The following is an 18305-nucleotide window of genomic DNA, read 5'->3' as shown; positions in this document are numbered from 1 at the left end:
TCAATATCTTTAATCAAACTGAAGAAATCTCCGCCCCATCCAATTTCCAATTTTTCTGAAAGAACCCAGAGTGGAACACATCATGCCCCCGGTGCTTTCCAAAGGGCCATGCTAAATAATGACAAAACAAATATCCTCTACTATGTACGAGGCATCCAATTGGGTTTGCATAGACTTAGTCATAATTACTTCCATCCCGAAAATTGCAGTACCGATGGAGACTTGAGAGGGATTGGAAGTAGTGAATAGATTGATGAAATAGTTCATTAGAAGGGACTGTACCTCATTCGGACTAGTAATCCAAGCGTTTTTTGGGGACTGGATTCTATTGTGTCACCGGATCGACGCCTGGTGGAAATATTTTGTGTTCCAATCCACACCGGCCAGCAAGTCCTCTCGAGGCCGCGGTTCCGATATGATTATTCAAAGCCAATAAATGGTCAAGTTGGTTATCAAGTATTCGTAACAGAGCTCTATTATCTTGCCCACCTGTTTTAGAATTCAAGATTGAGATGTGGTTTTGAAGAGAGCTTATCCTTCGGTAAAATTACCAAAAGTACGATGACTCCACTGATTCATACGTTGGCCACACGCCATCAAATGGTGAAGAAGATCTGTGTGCGTTGAGATCCCCAAAATGTCAGTAGAGGACCAAAACTTCTCAAGAAACTTTGGAATATTGCCCTCCAATTACCAAAATGGTTCAAAACGGAAAGTTCTTCCATAAGTAGACTCGTGAGGAATCGGAGCAGTCAATGGCCAAATATCAAGTGTTAACACTTGATGGTCAGATCCATAGAAGTCATTGTGTATGACTCTTGCCTCCATAAACAAAGATTTGCATGAGAAAATAGCCAAGAATCGCTCCAGCAGCTCATGTATAGTGGAAGGGTTCGTCTGGTTATAGGTCCATGTGTAAGGTGTGTGGGATTTAATAAAATAAATCTATAAATAATGTGATTAAATTCATATATCACAACACGCCAGTAATTTATGTCGAATTATCAAAAAATATGAATAACAGTAAACACGAACCAGAATCCATTGATTGATATAACGTCAGAGTTATGGATCTTCCAAGCCAACAGAGAATCGACCACCTTATTCTTGCCTTTGATGGGAGATAGCTTGTCCATGTACAATTAATTAAATTATGTGAACCCACGAAATAATTCCAACAAGGTGGACCAGTAAACCTGAGGTCAAGTAATCCACAATGATTTACGACTTCGCCAAATTTTGTCATGGAGGAGCATCGAGCCAATCCACCGAGTCTTGGAAGGAGTTTCCAAGAAAGATGCCTGAGATGCCGAACATGGTGACCCTAAACCCGATGTGTCGATATGGCTGGGGCCAAAACTTTTTATATCTCCTACCAATCAGATTGCCAAAGTAGTGCTAAACCTCCTTTACTGTCAATACCACTACACCAAAATCATTCAAAATCCCAAAGAATGTCGTATAGAAGAGATACGATTACGGGATAGTTTAGGTTCCGAGACAAAAAATAAGATGGTGAGAGCTTCCTGTTGCAAAACAGAAGCTTCTAAGAGCACGGGGATCTCCAGAGCCACGGGTATTCCAACATAAGAAACTCATAGCAGGACGCTGTGCAACCACGACCGATTTGATATTGAGATGATCAATTGACTCTTTGCATATCGTCTTTTAGAAATTGGAATCATAATTAAGTCATTGTCGTCCATTACCTTGTCGTGTTGGGAAACTCATCAAGTTTGTCCTCCGACTAAAGTTCCCTCTTTTGGCCTATCAACTCCATTTTTGAGCTCATTTGTTTCTCCTTGGATATTGCTCGTTAATATGCCGGAAATGGAGATGAATTTAAAAAAAAAAAAAATTACACGAGGCAATTGCTCCTTATCATCCTTGGCTCTCACCCACGGGCCATATACATATTTCAGCGCATTAATTTCCAGATCACAGACAGGAAGTGGGAACTCTTTGAGTTGATGTCCAAACCGACGACAATCATAACAATATTCGGGTAGTTTTTCATAGCCAACTAGGACCCCACAGTAGGGGATTGGGGATCCAAAGTGAGTTTAGCAACCTAATGAAGAGGCTCAGCAACATCAAATTTAACTCAAATCCGTATAAAAGTTCCCAGACAACGTCCATATTCTCCCTCGTCCATTGAGATACATTCACCAATAGTATTGCCAATGAGAAGTCCAAGCTCCGGGGATCATCCTTGAAGGAGATATATTTTATGCTCTCTCCCTTAGTGGGGAACGATCCAACAGCCCCCATATAGAATCCCTCGAACCTCCTAAGGAGTAACAACGGGAGTCGAGCGAGAAAAATTCCGCGGTTCCATAGAGAGAATCTGATCAATGTCCCCTTCCGCTGGAAATGTAAATAATATAAAGTGATTGTTGGCTAGCACCTTAATTTCATGCCATCGATCCTCCAGAGTAGGTTGATAGTGTCCTTAAAAGCTTTCTCAAGGCTTGCTGTAACCGGGTTTTCCTCGAGATTGAAAGAAGACCATTCATTGAGAAGCTCTTCCATAGTTATCCGCAGGATTCACAAATGTCACTATCATGTATTACACAGTAATAAATTCAGTTAAAACCGAAAAAAAAATAGGTGGAGTTAGAGTCCACGCTAACTCAAAGATGGCTCCGCTGTCAGCCGACCTTACGTCGGAGCAAGAAGCTTATTCATCGACGGTGATGAGATTAATGAACATGTGTTGATAACACCGTTCACCATCCCCAACTCCAACTTGAAGTTGCATGCACATATTTTAATTTCCTTTTATTATTATTAAGTACAACTTGCCATCATATCATTATTTTTTTCAAGATATATTTTGAACAATAACTGGACATTTTAGGGATACAAGTTGTTAATTGGAGGAAGATTGACGGCTAGGATTTCAACTATTAAAAATGGATATGCAGCAGTAACTGAAGGACATTTTTCTTTTTATTATCATTTCATGCTTAAATTTTTCTTGCTTTTTTATTTGAATTGTATTATCAGTTTTAAAAATAATCTGAGCAATCAATCATTTGCGTCTAATCATTGTTTAATCTCGGAACAAATAAAACATAGATAAAAAAATTGCTTAAAAATAATCAAACAATACTTAGCAAAATCGACTAGAATAGAAATTCGAAGAGCTAAATTGTTTAGAATCCGATATTGAGATAAAATGGAAACCCAAAGAGAGTAAATTCAAAGATTTCTTCAATCTCAGAATCAAGAATGGACAAAGGGCACAGTCCAACAACCGGTGACTCAGTATCTCAAATACGAGCAGTAAATAACGTTGATGAACAAATAAATACATCATCCAGTTTGTGCACAAACAATTCAAATTTCTGCATTATCAAGAAGTGATGTAATGCCATCACATTTTACTCAGAGAGCACGCTCTGTATGTGCAAAATGATAAAATGATGGCAGATAAGCGAGACAAGGATCTTATGCCGATGGTGAAAAGCTATTGACCGGTGAAGGTTTGGAATAATTTCCATGCAATTTGGACTTATCTTTTAGAGTTTTCTGAGCAATAGGAGACCTTTTAACAGTCGTTCGATTGAGTGGCCGTGCTGGTTGCATACCATGGTCAAGTCCTATCCAAATCAGAAGTAAAAACGTAAGCTGTTTCACAGCGATCCAAGTGATTTCAGAAACTTAATTGTGTTGTGTCCATGATACACCATTTTGATAAAGCACAGTTCAAGACATAAAAAAATCAGAGATATTTGAATTTTTTTTTAAAATCAGAGAAAGTTGTGGATTTAGATGGTAGAAGTACTTTGTCAAGTGCGCCAAGTGGATGAATTAAGAACAAAATGATAGGATTCCAGATACTGAGACAATTGTGAGACAATTGCAGACGCACGTAATATATACATACAGAGAGAGAGAGAGAGAGTGACCAGTGCCAGGAAGAGACAGTCTCTTCTTTGCTTGTTTATCTGCAAGCGAGGATCTTTCTTTAGGATTACTTAGAGATCTTGAACCATTCTTGGGTTTTGATGTAGCTTCCTCCACCAAGTCTCCAGGAACTGGTTTAGTCACTGTATCCAATAGGGCGGGTATTTCATGCATGTCAGTTGACCTGTTGAGTGAAGAACTGCAGCCATCAGACTGTGATGGCCTTTTTTCATTTACGATGTAGTTATTTCTTGAACGGGGACCTATTTTTCCATTTCCAATGTTTAATCCCGACATCCTCCCAGCGGAATTCGACAGATTTGTGGGTACGTTATTTGCTTCATCTGGTTCATTCTCAAGAATTTTAACACCATCTTTGAGGTTAACATCTAGAATGCGGTTTTCCCATGGGCGAACAGCCATCCATCTCTCCAACCAATTCCAGCCCCAGTTGCTTTTATCTGGCTCAAAATCTGAAGTTAAAGCTTGCAGTCTTGATCCTGCCTGCCACTGCATATAGGAATTTCACTCAAGGAAATTTAGGCAATTGTAAAAATTATGCAAACAACTTTCTCCAAAGATTGCTGCATTTTACAAATTACTTAACAGTTTGTGTATTTCTTGGAAAAGGTTAAATAAGTCACAACTGACAGAGAATACCACCTGGTTAGCCAAAGCATATGCCATAGCTCTTTCACGCTTGGCAGCTGCCTCCTTCCTCTTTAAAAACTTGGCATGGATTTCTTCAACAGATCCAACACTGTCACACCATCCCTCCTGAGTTAACAGTGAACAGATCAGACACTACATAAAGCCCAAGGTAGAGCCTGTAAGCCACAAACTAGTGGACTCAAAGAACATATCATTGAATGAACAACAAAACAATTTTTGCCTCTGCCAGTATTCATCTAACAAACGCGCCAATGCGCCCTTGCGGCACACCCATCAAATTCGTGAGTTCAAAATCTTCTTAAAACAATTCGGGATCGAGTTTCACACAGAGATACTTTTAAACGAATCAGAATGATAGTTTTTATTCACAATTTCAAACAAGATTTCGATATTTTTTCACTGCAGTCAGTTCCTTAAATTTTGGAAAAACAGTGTATAAACAATTTGAAATTTCGCATATGAGCAAGATTCCAAGTAAACCCAAAGATGGAATGAAGGAAGCTTACATGATATCTTATGCTAAATCCATTTAAGATTTATCTATTTCCAGCTTCTATTTGCTATTTGCATGTTAAGTAGCTTCACTAGTCTAAATTCATATACTCAAGCACACCACAACAAATCAATACTTATCAAAGACTGCATACTTCAACATACTTCAATTTCTTTAATATGCGCCTCATGTTCACGTTGTTGTTGAAGTTTCTGTTGTGATGTTTGGTTTTCTAATGCCATACGAACATGTCTAGCTCGGACACGAGCCTGAACTCTTACTAAAGCTTGCATACAACGGAGGGTGATAGCTGCTTGTTTTCTCACAGCATGACCCCTGACAAGAGCTTGAAGTCTCACCAATCCTTTTAAAGCACGTAAAGCGCGTCTAGCCTGATACATAATACCGCACAGAAACAATAATGACGATGTCAACAAATAGTCAATCTTCATAGGACTAGATAAACTAAGAGTTCAAATTTACAAGGCAGGGTACATGGATTTTGATTTCAAAACGTAGAATTCTTTAGGTTAAATCTACTGAATTTTTCTGTTTTTTCCCTCCTTATAATATTGCGATTTGTTGAATCTTTGACCAATCTTTTAGTTGTAATTAGGGTGTGTTCTCAGTTACCATTTTTGAGCATAATTAGTTCACATTCCTTAGTTAGGTTTTCTTTCCCCTCTTTGCATATATTGTTGTTGGAATTTATTCTATCAATGGAATGAGGGTAATATCCCTTTTTCCCTAAAATCTTCAGGCACCAGAGCAGGTTGTGGAAAGATAAAGTAAAAAATGGCCGCTGACTGCTGAGAAGGGTTCTTAATCATCAGATGTCATCCAAAATCATACAGGAGATGTCTACGAGGGTATCCGGGAAAGGAAAGGTGAGTCTCTCACTGGTGATGCTTGAAAACCCGAGAATCGAGATCCCAACTTTTGTTCTTGGAAAACAGAGAATAACCTAGTAAAATCACGGCTCCTCAACACCATGACAAACGAGCTTGGAGAAAACTTCCTTCTTTATGGAACTGCAGCATAAATTTAGGAAGCTGAGAAGGAAGCATACTAGCACATGGAGCATACATCTAAATTGTTCAAGATTGTGTGTTACCTCCATTATCAATAACAAGATCTCACGACGACACAAGACTTTAGTATCCTCAACTGACGGTGGCAACAATTGCACATGTTCAACGATAAATGGAAATGCGGAGAGAAGTTTGTATCATAGATATACGGTGGGACAAACTTGTCTACTTTTAGGAGTAACGCACAAGCAAAGTCTACATTTGAACATGGTACTTGTAAAGGAATATGGATATTAAGACTATTCGAATAACTTAATATCGAGATTTGAGGCCTTATACGAGATTTGAGGCCTATATCTCCTCTTTGACAATTAATCTACCATTAGTATTTTAAATAATCACTTGCATCATGGCTGAACTAAATATGTAAAATTTATTTCATTTCGTCAAAGAAAAATTGAAACAAAAGTCATCAAGCTAGTCTACATAACTACTAGTCATCAAGTGGCACACTACTAACCAAAGCCTTGCCACGGAAGTGCTTCTATGCCATCAGCTCCAAGCTCAAGATAAAATTTATTTTATCCCTAGTTTGCGGGAAAGTTAGAACTGGTTTTGGCAGAATAACTCAATTTTGCTGTCTGTTTGTTTAGTTTATTGTTGTCATTTGTTTCTGTCTTTAACCAATCTTTTAGCTGAAATTCGGGAATATTTTTTCAGTTATATTTTCTGTAGGATAATTAGTTGCCATATTCCTTCGGTCGTTTTTTTCCTCGGCATATATTTTGCCGTAGTAAATAAAGCTTGATAATTAAAAATCAATTTCAAAGCTGTCGAACCAATTTAAATCCATCGCATTCTGGTCTTTACCAGATCTGATTTTACTTGTTAAAAGATGTCATGCTCCTATGCTGTTTGACTACTTCCTTTTACATGTTATATGACTATTCAGGTCAAAACAATGGAAGGGGGAAAACACAAAAAACAAGCAGGCAATGGTTACTGATGTAAGGATTTACTGACCATCCAATCCCCATGTTAAAGGTAAAAATAATTGAGTACTTGTATAACTCCAGTAAGGAATGCAAAATCCAGACAATAAATCGATTCGATACCAGAAATCCTCTGAAGGCTGTTTGAATCCATATGGCTGCCCATTCTTCTCTCATGTTATGCTGATATTGCCCTGTATTTTGCACCTGAACAGAAGGGGAGATGGTTGAAACTGATTGGATATTAATGCCCCTAGCATATTCATTCTCCATAGCCACATTTTGACTTGCTTCATCTCCAAGTATGCTGCTTTCTATCTCCACACTGTGCTTCCCTTGGTGCCTGCTTCCTGATTTCTGTTTTTATAGCCCAGAGCGAGATTATAGTAATATCTATACAATTAACTACTTAAAATATTGTAAATATTTAACTATTATTTAAAAGTCTGAAAAGTCTTAAATAGAGGTCGTGTAGTATTTTCCTACAGACAATGCTGTATTTAAACTGCTATGGCTACAGATAATGCAAGTCATTTAAACTGCTATGTATTTAAAATCAAATATCTCGTGGGATTCAACAGATAATGCTGTATTCAATTATCCTCAATATGATATCACTTATATACAGAAAGATTGAACAAGACTCTAATTATGGGGTTGTTGGATGTAGAAGCCCAAAGACCGGGACATTCAGGTCTATAATGATAGAAAGGGAGGTATATTTTTTAAAAATAATTTCAGACAAAAGCATCTCCATCTCTGTCCTCTCTCACGCCCCTTTAAGATTCAATAAAATATAAATTAAATAATGAATAAATTTTTTAAAAAAAAATATAGAGTGAAGGTATAACAGAGAGATTCGGGGGTGTCAGAATTTAAAAAATAACAAAAATGCCACCTACATTTTCTTGCCCTACTAAAGAATGTGATTTATCAGATTTTTTCAAACTTAGCAATGCTTTGATCCACTTCTTTGAGACACCCATTCTTCTCAAACCTGCCACAAGTTAAATTAAGATTATGAAGGCAAAAGTATAGTTGTTTCTTCACAATGAAATGTCAATTAGAAGTAACACACCGAGTATCTCGATAAATTCTTGCTCAATCATAAACAAGAACCTAACTTATGTAAATGTGGAATGTAGATCACAAACTCAAAGGGGAAAAGGTAAAAACCTCTATCCATTGAACATTAAAAAATCATAATTTCACTACTGATAATCGCCCCCAAGATTACCATAACAAACTCATCAACCAGTGGAAGAATAACTAATAAGCTTCAAACTACTGGCGATGATTAAAAAAAAAAAAAGAAAGCAAACTCGTCTCTAATATCTGATAAGATCAGTTCATCAGAATCAGCCCATAAATCCAGAAATGGGATACCAAATAAAAGATAAATTTCTATCTTTGCAAACTGGAGGAACATAGAAAAACATGATACAGCAACGTAAACTCTGAATTATGAAACCATTACAAAAATCAGGAGCCAAACATCTAATCCATCAAGACTGACAGATGTAAACACCGCTATCGACTGATTTTCTAACCACAATCCTTACCCAGAATCAGCTTGAGATTCGCAAAACAGAAAATTGAAACTTGATTTCAGCTAACATACTAAAATGCAGCAATTTTAAACACACTAGATCTAATTCAAGGATCAAAATAAGGGTCGGATCTTTCGCAGATCACCTGTGGCCGTCAAAGAATTTGAAATTATGCTTCGGGTAGCGCTGATGGCCGAGATGAGACAGCGAGCGATGTGGGATACTTTCGATTTTGTTCGGTTAGTCGGCACCGGGTTCGGGTCTAACTATTCGGCCCACAGCTTTACTTCCCAATTTATCCTGGTTTGTTCGAGGAGAATAAAAAGATGAAAGTGACAAATTTTATATAATTTTAAAAAGAGTAGGTCTCTTGTGAGATGGTCTCACAAATCTTTATCTGTGAGATGAGTCAATCTTACCGATATTCACAATAAAAAGTAATACTCTTAGCATAAAAAATAATATTTTTTCATGGATGACCCAAATAAGAGATTCATCTCACAAAATATTACCGGTGAAACTGTCTCACATAAGTTTTTGTCTTTTTAAAAATAATGGATTAATTGTACAGATTGTATTGTGATCACAACCATACCACCATTATATATATATTAATAAATATTCTTAACATAATTGGATAAATAATTAAATTTTTATAAAAATAATTTATCATAATTAAATTAATTTAAATAAATTAAATTTAATAACTTAATAAAGATAAATTAGAACTTAAAAATATTTTATTTTTGTCATTAACTTATTTAATAAAACAATGAACGCAAAGAATAACATACAAAACGCAGTAAGAAAATCATTAGTGGAGGCAAAAATTAAATATTCTAATAAAGTAGTTATCGAAAATATATATATATATAAAATAACTGGCATGTAAGCTTAAAAAAATAATCACTATGATATGAACATTAATATATTGTAAAAAAATGTGATCATAAAAAAAATTAATAGAGAAAAAATAAAAACTATGATTTTAAGATAAAGTATATAAAAAGATCAAGAAGATTAAATATCAAAATTTTGAATATTTCTACCCCGAACATGTTTTACAGTAATCAATTTTGCGAAAATATGAGAAAAAAACAGTATTTTAAGATTATAATTCTATTAGTAATATAAAAATTAGAGTAATAATATATATATAATCATAATTTATTTATAAAATTTAATTATTTTAGATTATGTTCAACGTACACTAATAAATAATATTTTTCCATAAGATTGATCTCAATAATAGGTGAAGTGTGATATTGAAAATAATTTAAAACCTGGATGACAAAAATTTAAATATTGTGGAGAGATCGGAAAAGAGTTTAAAGGGTGTGAATAAATTCTTTTAAATATTTTGAAAAACTTTAGTTGATTTTAACAATTTTAGCTATTAAAATTCTTTCTTGAATTGCTATATTTAACTGGACCACTAAAGAATTTGGTAAAAATTTGTGTGAAACTGTTTCACGGTCGTATTTTGTGATACATATCTCTTATTTAGGTCATCCATGAAATAGTATCACTTTTTATGCTAAGAGTATTATTTTTTATTGTAAATATCGGTAAAGTTGATCCGTCTCACAGATAAAGATTCGTAAGACCGTCTCACAAGAAACATACTCAAAAAATTTTAAATTCGAAAACGGTATTGAACTAGTGATATAATCTATATTCAATTAAAGCAATCAATTAACACGACGGCTAGATAAAATAAACAGAGAGACTGAAATAAATATGTAAATAAAAGGGGACAAGATTTTATGGATGTTAGGAGATAATAACTCTGCATCACTAAAATGAAAAGTAGTGGTAAATTAACTTACTGGAACTTGAGAGTTCTCGTGGACATTTTTCTGTACCCTTAATAAAGTTGTGTTTTAGTGAGTTTAGAAGTAATATTATTAATAGTAGTGGATTGTGTTTCATATGGGACAATTTGTCCATCGTATTTGGTATTATATTAATTATAAATATCATATAAATGAGTTTTAATATTAAACAAAATCAATGAGAAATTAGGATCGTTTCTGTAGCAGGGTCTAAAAGAATCATAATATAATGTTAAAATTTCATGTGAATCGTCTAATTTAAATATAGAATCTAAAACAAAAGCACATAAAAATATTTCAAGAAATTTTTAAAAAATATTTTTCCCTTTTTTCTTTCATTAAATAAATACATTGAATTAAAACATCATCATTAGATTTAATATGTTCAATAAAAATACATGCAATATTCCACCAATGAGTTAAAACTAAATGAAGAGTTGGATAATAAACATCAGATAATTGGTAACTAGCATCATTAAAACTTTTAAAATTTAACAAATACCAATGCATATGTTCCATTGATTTGAAAACAAATAAATATCACGAGCTTGAACATGTTGATGAAAAATATGCATAATAAATCTTTATATTCAAAAGACGATAATAACAATTGACATGTTGAATTCTAAAAAGTTGAAATGTCTCGTGCAAACCATATAAACTCCAAACCATTTATTTTGCAAAATTTGCCTCATTGTTTCATAATTTGATTATGTGTCCATAAATAATAAATTGTGTTCCTAATTCGTTAAATACTTGATGTTAAATTTTTTAGTTAATCTTAAACACACAATTGTTACACAAATTTTAAATATGAAATTTGCACTTAACATGAAAAAATTTATGGCATAGTGATGATTTACATACTTCAACAAGTTCGGTAATACTAGAAATATTTGCATTAGCATTATCAAAAGAAATTGAAAAAACTTGATATGCTAGACAATATTATTCAAAAATAACGAAAAGTTGAAATTTTTTTTGTGTCGTGTGCATTTCATTAAACATCTATATGCAAACAATCTTTTTTTAATGTTCAAAGAATTATAAATCAATGTGTTGTAATACCTATTGTCACACCCTTACTATATACTTGACATAATTATCATAATCAAAATAGGGTTTGTATGATATACCTATATTATGAAGCAATTCAAATAAGGGGCATCAATTTGACGGTTTATAAAAATTTTGGCATGATGTCCATATATTTTGTCTATACCAACAACTCAATCAACAACAATAACGCGTACATATAATCGTATTTTGACATACAAAATATATTCTGTATCATTATATACATGGACATAAACATCGTAAAACTTGTTTCAAACCCTGACATCAAATTCATTATAATACATATGCGAAAGTTGTACAATAAGAAGTCCCGGTTCTTGTCGAGGTGAGGCACGTCACAAGCATCCATTGACGAACCGGCATCCTATGCATCTTCACTACCTGATCCTGTAATACATGAGCTACGTGAGTTTATAAAACTCAATAAGTTGGAACTTGTACGTATCAATATGCGTCGAAGGAACATACATATCAAGTTGTGACAACAATGAATCTTTAAACCATGTCATATCATAGCATATATCGATGTTCATTTTTTTACTTGAGCCTCATTAGTTGACCTGTACTACCGTGCTTGCTTTATTATATAGCTACTACTGTGTTGGACGTCAGGGAGCAACCTTTGGCAACCCCACGCCCCATGAACATATATTGGCCAATAGGTTTGGTGGACTTAAAACCACCCATAATGTCAGCAAGCTCTATATCATGAAAAATCAGTCCTTTTCCTTTCATGTTCATGTTCATGTTCATAACATAGCACCCATCATCAATATTCATGAATTTCTTACATATTTAATACATAACAATGGAATATGATACTATATTTTCATCAATAAGATAGTAACAATGTACAAATAGCAATAATCAATGGGAAGTATTTGAAATCATAATATTACTCATGTATTACTTCAAGAATATGCCAACTTACAGTTCAAGCGTAAGAACACTGGTTTGAGACGATGTTTCGTGTTCCTATGCTGTCAAACATATCAATAATTAATTACTATGTCTATTCTAAGTGAAGTTTGCTCCTCTACATTTATAATAACGAAAAGAGATAAAAACTTACACCCTTATGAAGTTCTTGTGATGGAGAACTAAGTTTTTACTTCAAAATGATGAAGGAAAGGAAGAACAAGGTCACTTGGAGGAAGAATTCTTGGTGTCTTTCGAGTTTTTGCTGTGAAGTGAGGTTGAGGAATGGTAAAGATGCTTTAAGAAGTCGAAACTTATCTTTTCATATGCAAGGCGGCGCTCGGGTGGTCATTTTCTACCGCTCGAGCGCGGAACATTCTGTCCAAATCCTAAAATTTTCGTGCAGGGGCGCTCGGGCGGTCATTTTCTATCGCTCGGGCACCACCTGTTCTGCCTCTGCGCACTACTTCATCAAAGATCGCTCCAGACACAGCTCTTCCTTTCATAATTTGAAAACGTGGTAAACATGAAAGTTGTAGCCCTATGTGTTGGCTTGAATCTCCAATTAGTTTCATGTCATTTGGAAGTTTGAGGAAAAAGTTATGCGCAATCTTCTAAGATGTGTCATTGTAGGAGTAACGATACACATTACACACTTCGGGGCGCTTTTGGCTTGTCTTCAACAATGATTTGGACAAAACCCAAAACATGAAAGTTGTAGCATTATATCTTAACTTTCTAATGGTTATGGCCTCATTTGTAGCATTATATCTTAACTTTCTAATGGTTATGGCCTCATACAATTTGGATCAATATTCAAATTATTATGCTAAAACCCGTAAAACCTGCCATATTTTCATCTCATTTCCTACCAACTTCATTACACTATTTCTACTTACACATCTTACTATCACTATTTAAACATATATTCATTCTCAATACACCATGAACAATATAAAAAACATGTTCAATCTCAATATTGATGCCTCAATCATCACGTGAAATCTAATGAATTAAATAACTACATAATAAATGACATAAACGCATTATTATCATTTGTACGAGTAACCGGACATTACACCTATATATGAACAACTTTTCTAATGATCACTTCAAATATCAGAATACAAAAGAAGCTTTATTATATAAACTAACAAAATTTTTAATTAATTTTTTTTATAAACAGCCAATATTTTAAGCGTGTGTTTGAGATTATTTCGTTGCTACGTCTAATAGAAGAATTTGCATTTGTAGAAGCCAATTTTCAAAATAGAGTTTATCACTAAAATATTTGTTCGACCACACAGTCGTTTTTCTCTAAATTTAGCTTCGTCAAATTTAAAAAGTTAATAATCATTACCCGATTGAGAAGAGAATGTTAGAATTTGAGTTTGAGAACGATCAATAGCAGTTTTCACGGGATGATTTTTCTTCACGTGCCCCATCAAAGTTCCATAACCACCTCCTTGTTGAAATTTCTATTTTTTCTAACAATATTTGCATTTGTCTTACATATCACCGAAGGGAAGCGTCATATTTTCATAATGTTTGGTGAAGATATCGGATATTGGTCAACGCACCGCTCGAGTTTTACTTTTATTCGCTATCATATTGATCATATTTTCTTGACTTTGATGATGATGTGTTTGTTGAGCATCTTGTTCGCGTTCTTGATATTTATCATTGGAAAAATCAAGATCACAGTCATCGACATTCAATGAAAGAAAATCGTGATGCTCAAACTCAGGTCGCATAATGCTTTTTCCCTTCACTTCGCCACCTCTACGACTTGATCCGACTTCGGCCATTTGTATAAATATGAAATTGAAGTAATATGGAAAATAAATCAACAATTGACCATAAAACCAATAATCGAGGCTTGGTATTTTGGTAATCAAGAAACAATTGAGAATTAGAAAAAATTGTGTGGAAAAAATGAAGGGGTGATGAGGTTTTTTTATAGAAAAAAACTAAGATAAAAAATAAATAAAAATTGGCAACGGTCGACACATCAATCCGGGTCGGGCTGATCCGATGGGTTGACCGTTGCACAACGGTCATTTCATCGCGTTCGTTAATTTCAAATGTTTTTTTTTAAAAAGAACGGTCGACCTGACAAATGATTTTTTTAAAAAAAAAAAACTATCAACCCGCCGGGTCGGCAACGGTCACATAATTGTAGCATAGATCTTTAACGATCACTTGATTTACCGATCGTGAAAGTTCACTTGAAATATAAAAAAATTGACCGATTCGCCAAATCAATCTTGTCTAACCTAATGGATCGACGAGTTTTATACATATGAACCGTAACCAAACTATCTGAAGATGTTTTCGATCAACCGACTCAACGGATTTGACCCCCTCTTGACCAGGTCTACACATTCATATTTAGTATCACGTATACGTATAACGTGGAATATGCTCCCTGGATTTGTGCAATATATATATTGTCTAAATATATTCTATTAAGAAAAACTCGCCCACTCCTCTCGAAACTCCTTTTATCCCGTCAGCTCTCTGCCGCGCGCGCTCACACACGCACACACTGAGCGTGTTCCGGTTTGGATCCTCCGCCGGGCCGGCGGCAGATTCTTCTGTAGATTTCATATGGCTGACCCCAGTAGACCCGTCACAGGATATCCGGCCCCAAACCCTAACTCCAACGGTTATGCCGCCAATCCACCCCCCTCCGGCACCGCCTACCCTTACGCCGCCCCAGCTCCGCCTTCCGACCCTTATTATTACTCTAACAACCCCCAATACCCTCAGAGTTACCAGACTGACAATTACTCCGCCCGCCGCGCCACTTTTCTCCGCCGCGTCTTCGCCTTCCTCATCGCTCTCGTCGTCATTTTCGGCGTCATCACCTTCATCGTCTGGCTCGTCCTCCGCCCCGAGCTCCCCGAGTTCCGGGTTGAGTCCTCCTCCGTCTCCAATCTCACTTTCTCCAACAACTCGCTCGTTTCATTCACCTCCGAGTTTCGCCTGACCGCCAGAAACCCTAACAAAAAGATGACCCTCTCGTATAATCAAATCGACGCAGGCTTCTACTACCAATCCAATTTGCTTGCAGAGACCAATATCTCTCCGTTTTCGCAGGGCACCAAAACTGACACTCCTCTGACCGCAAATTTCGCTGCTGCCAGTAGTTTTTTGGGTAGTTCTGCGGTGAATGGGATCAATTCGGAGAGGAATAAGGGCAATATAGAGTTCAACTTCAGATTGGTGTCCAGAGTTGAGTTCGAGGCAAAGGCATGGAGGACTAGGAGAAGGTTCTTGAAGGTGTTTTGCGGGGATTTGTCTGTCGGGTTTCCGAGCAATGGAAGCTCTGGAACGTTAACTGGTGGACCGAAAAAGTGTCGCGTAGGGATTTGAGGTGAATTTGAATTCTATGAATCCTTAAAGGGGTGTTTCTGTTGTATGTTATTCTTTGTTTTTGAATGTATGAATTTGATTTGGATTCTTGGAATTATATTTGTTAATGTACAGTTATAACATATGTTTTTTGCTTTTAATGGATTACTGATTGGAATTTGGTGTTTAAAAATTCAAGATCTGCTCTATATGGTATCTATTTTTGGGATTGAGCCATGGGGGAAATGTTTTTATTTTTGCTAATGAAAGTATAGGATTGCCTCTGTGTGAGATCATATGAATTTTTTTTGGGTCATCTTTATTTCTTGCTGCGGAAGTGTATCAGATTATATGGTAATGGATTCTTGTATTTGCTGTAAGAAGGTATGTCACATCATATTGGATGCATATACAATCTGTTGTTGACGTTACCGTGTGTATCTTGAGGATTTGCATTTACTTTATTTTTGTTGCATATGAAACTTATTTGAATTTCGAATGCTATAACAGTGGTGAATTAGTAAATATGTTGCTGATATTAGCAAGTCTGCATATTGAGAATTTTTGTTTACAGGATTGTTTGCGCATCACCAATATGTCCACAAAACCGATGCATTGTGGTTTTATAGAGAAGAATATGTTTGAAATGTATATTGAATAGGTGCAACGGATTTTTTTATCATTCTCTTGTTCACGAATAATTGTTTGTTGGGGCAATTGGGGATTAGGTGGAACCACAACTCCATAAGTTTAAAGGAAGGTAGGTTGTGTGGTGAGGGAACTCGAGAGAGTATAGAATAGAGTATGTAAACAGAGAATTTTCCTTCAGCATTATGGTATGCAGTTAACAGTTGTTTTAGTGATTTTGTTAATTGGTGTATCACGCATTTGTTTTCTTCGGGTTGTTTTTTTTTACTGCAGTAACTTACCACGCATTTTTTTTAGAGGTAATGGATGCGTGGGTTACAATTTCATCAAAGATTCATTTCTTGATTTCAGATAGAGTCTTCTTAATTTGCCCTGGACCTTAGATCATGTTAGGCTTTAAAACTATTTACCACTAATATAACTATCAAAATGTGGTGCTTATATCAGCATGCAATTTGAAATATGGAGTTATGATTTTATCGTCTAGTTAGCTACTTGTACAATATATGCTTGGTCGTCCATATTTACTCTCTGTTTTTCACGGGTGTATCCGAAATTGCAGAAGCGGGGTGAGATTGAACCTAGGTGTGAGGTGCTTGGGTATATTTAGGGGAGTTGAATTTTTCGGTTTGTGGGGGCGAGTGCCAGTTCCCCCAGGTCGTTCCGCCACTACTGTTTCCTCCAAGCCCTGACCATGCCCCCAGTTCGTTCCACCAGTTACTCTTTCCTCCAAGTTTACTGCCATGCCGGTGGTGGCAGCCATGTTTGGTGCAAAATTATGATGTTTTACCTTTGTTTTCTGAAGTCGTTCGGATTAAATGTTCTACTTTCTTGATGCTGAGAGCTATCTTATCCCCCGGTAACCTAGGCATCCGGGCTTCGCCCGATTAATCAAGCGAGTAATCCTGAGAGAGAAGAACTACCTTCCTCTTTGGTTTTCTTTGGTTCGCGCTTAAGATAAATATAGATGAGGTCACAGGACTCAATAGTATATACACGGTTTCAGCCCCCGTTGGTCCCTCCCAAGTTTGTATGTAAACATCCTTGGTCTTTATGTAAATAAATATTCAAAATATTAATGTCTTATATTAAATTGGATGAGGATTTTATATTTTTAATCCATTATTTTGCGGTTATATTATGTTTTTAAAATATTGAAATCTTATTTTTTTTTTTTAAATATTGGGCAAATAATCATTTCTACAGGGGACGAAACTCAATTAGTTGATCATTTGAATCTGCCACCACAACGTTAATTAATTTGAATGAACGGTCAAGTGTACGGAAGAAATATAATGCCCCAGCCGGCATGCAGTTAATGCTTGATGTCTTTTTATCTATTTCAAAATATAAAATATTTTTAAAATTGAAAATACAAGGAGGAAACAAGGATGAGACCGTTAGATTTAAAAATCGGTCTCATCTACTCTTTTAAAATCAATTAGGATTAATACTATGTCACATTAAAAGTTAAAACCTACCACTTCTGTAAACCTGTCCGAACAATCATAATTTTTTTATTAATTATCTTTATTTATTTATAATATTCATTTATATACTATCAATATATAATAATCTTATTTAATAAATTAATATTTCATTTAATTTTAATAATTAATGTATAATTATTATCTTTAATTGTAATTTTCACTTAATACGTAGTTTTGTTTAAGAAAAAATAATTTGATTAAGAGTGATGGGGATATTTAGACATTTATCCAAAATTCATAAATGAGATTTTCTACCGAGTGACGAGGATCTTCAGACATTTCTGATATAGATATATGTATAGCTTGATTCCAATAAGAAATATAATGGAA

At 35.2% G+C, this 18305-nt stretch overlaps 2 protein-coding genes across 2 annotated transcripts; one reads left to right on the top strand and one right to left on the bottom strand.

Moving 5' to 3' along the window:
* Positions 1–3154: 3154 nt before the first annotated feature.
* LOC142543049 (protein IQ-DOMAIN 5) lies at positions 3155–8835 on the bottom strand. The gene is made up of 7 exons (XM_075650033.1): positions 8796–8835; positions 8003–8097; positions 7224–7457; positions 5242–5469; positions 4576–4689; positions 3915–4422; positions 3155–3605 (listed from the first exon to the last, which is right to left on the bottom strand). Exons 2-7 carry the CDS (start codon positions 8084–8086, stop codon positions 3454–3456), a joined length of 1320 nt encoding a protein of 439 aa, XP_075506148.1. The 5' UTR covers positions 8087–8097; positions 8796–8835; the 3' UTR covers positions 3155–3453.
* A 6104-nt stretch (positions 8836–14939) lies between these two features.
* Positions 14940–17514, top strand: LOC142543048 (NDR1/HIN1-like protein 10). Its single transcript, XM_075650032.1, has 2 exons — positions 14940–15859; positions 17048–17514. Exon 1 carries the CDS (start codon positions 15091–15093, stop codon positions 15856–15858), a length of 768 nt encoding a protein of 255 aa, XP_075506147.1. The 5' UTR covers positions 14940–15090; the 3' UTR covers position 15859; positions 17048–17514.
* The last annotated feature ends 791 nt before the right edge of the window (positions 17515–18305 follow it).

This window comes from Primulina tabacum, chromosome 4 (assembly GCF_025594145.1).
Source record: "Primulina tabacum isolate GXHZ01 chromosome 4, ASM2559414v2, whole genome shotgun sequence".
In the NCBI taxonomy this organism is placed as follows: domain Eukaryota; kingdom Viridiplantae; phylum Streptophyta; class Magnoliopsida; order Lamiales; family Gesneriaceae; genus Primulina; species Primulina tabacum.
Note: the sequence above shows the minus strand (reverse complement) of the source record. Positions and strands in the feature narration are given on the sequence as shown.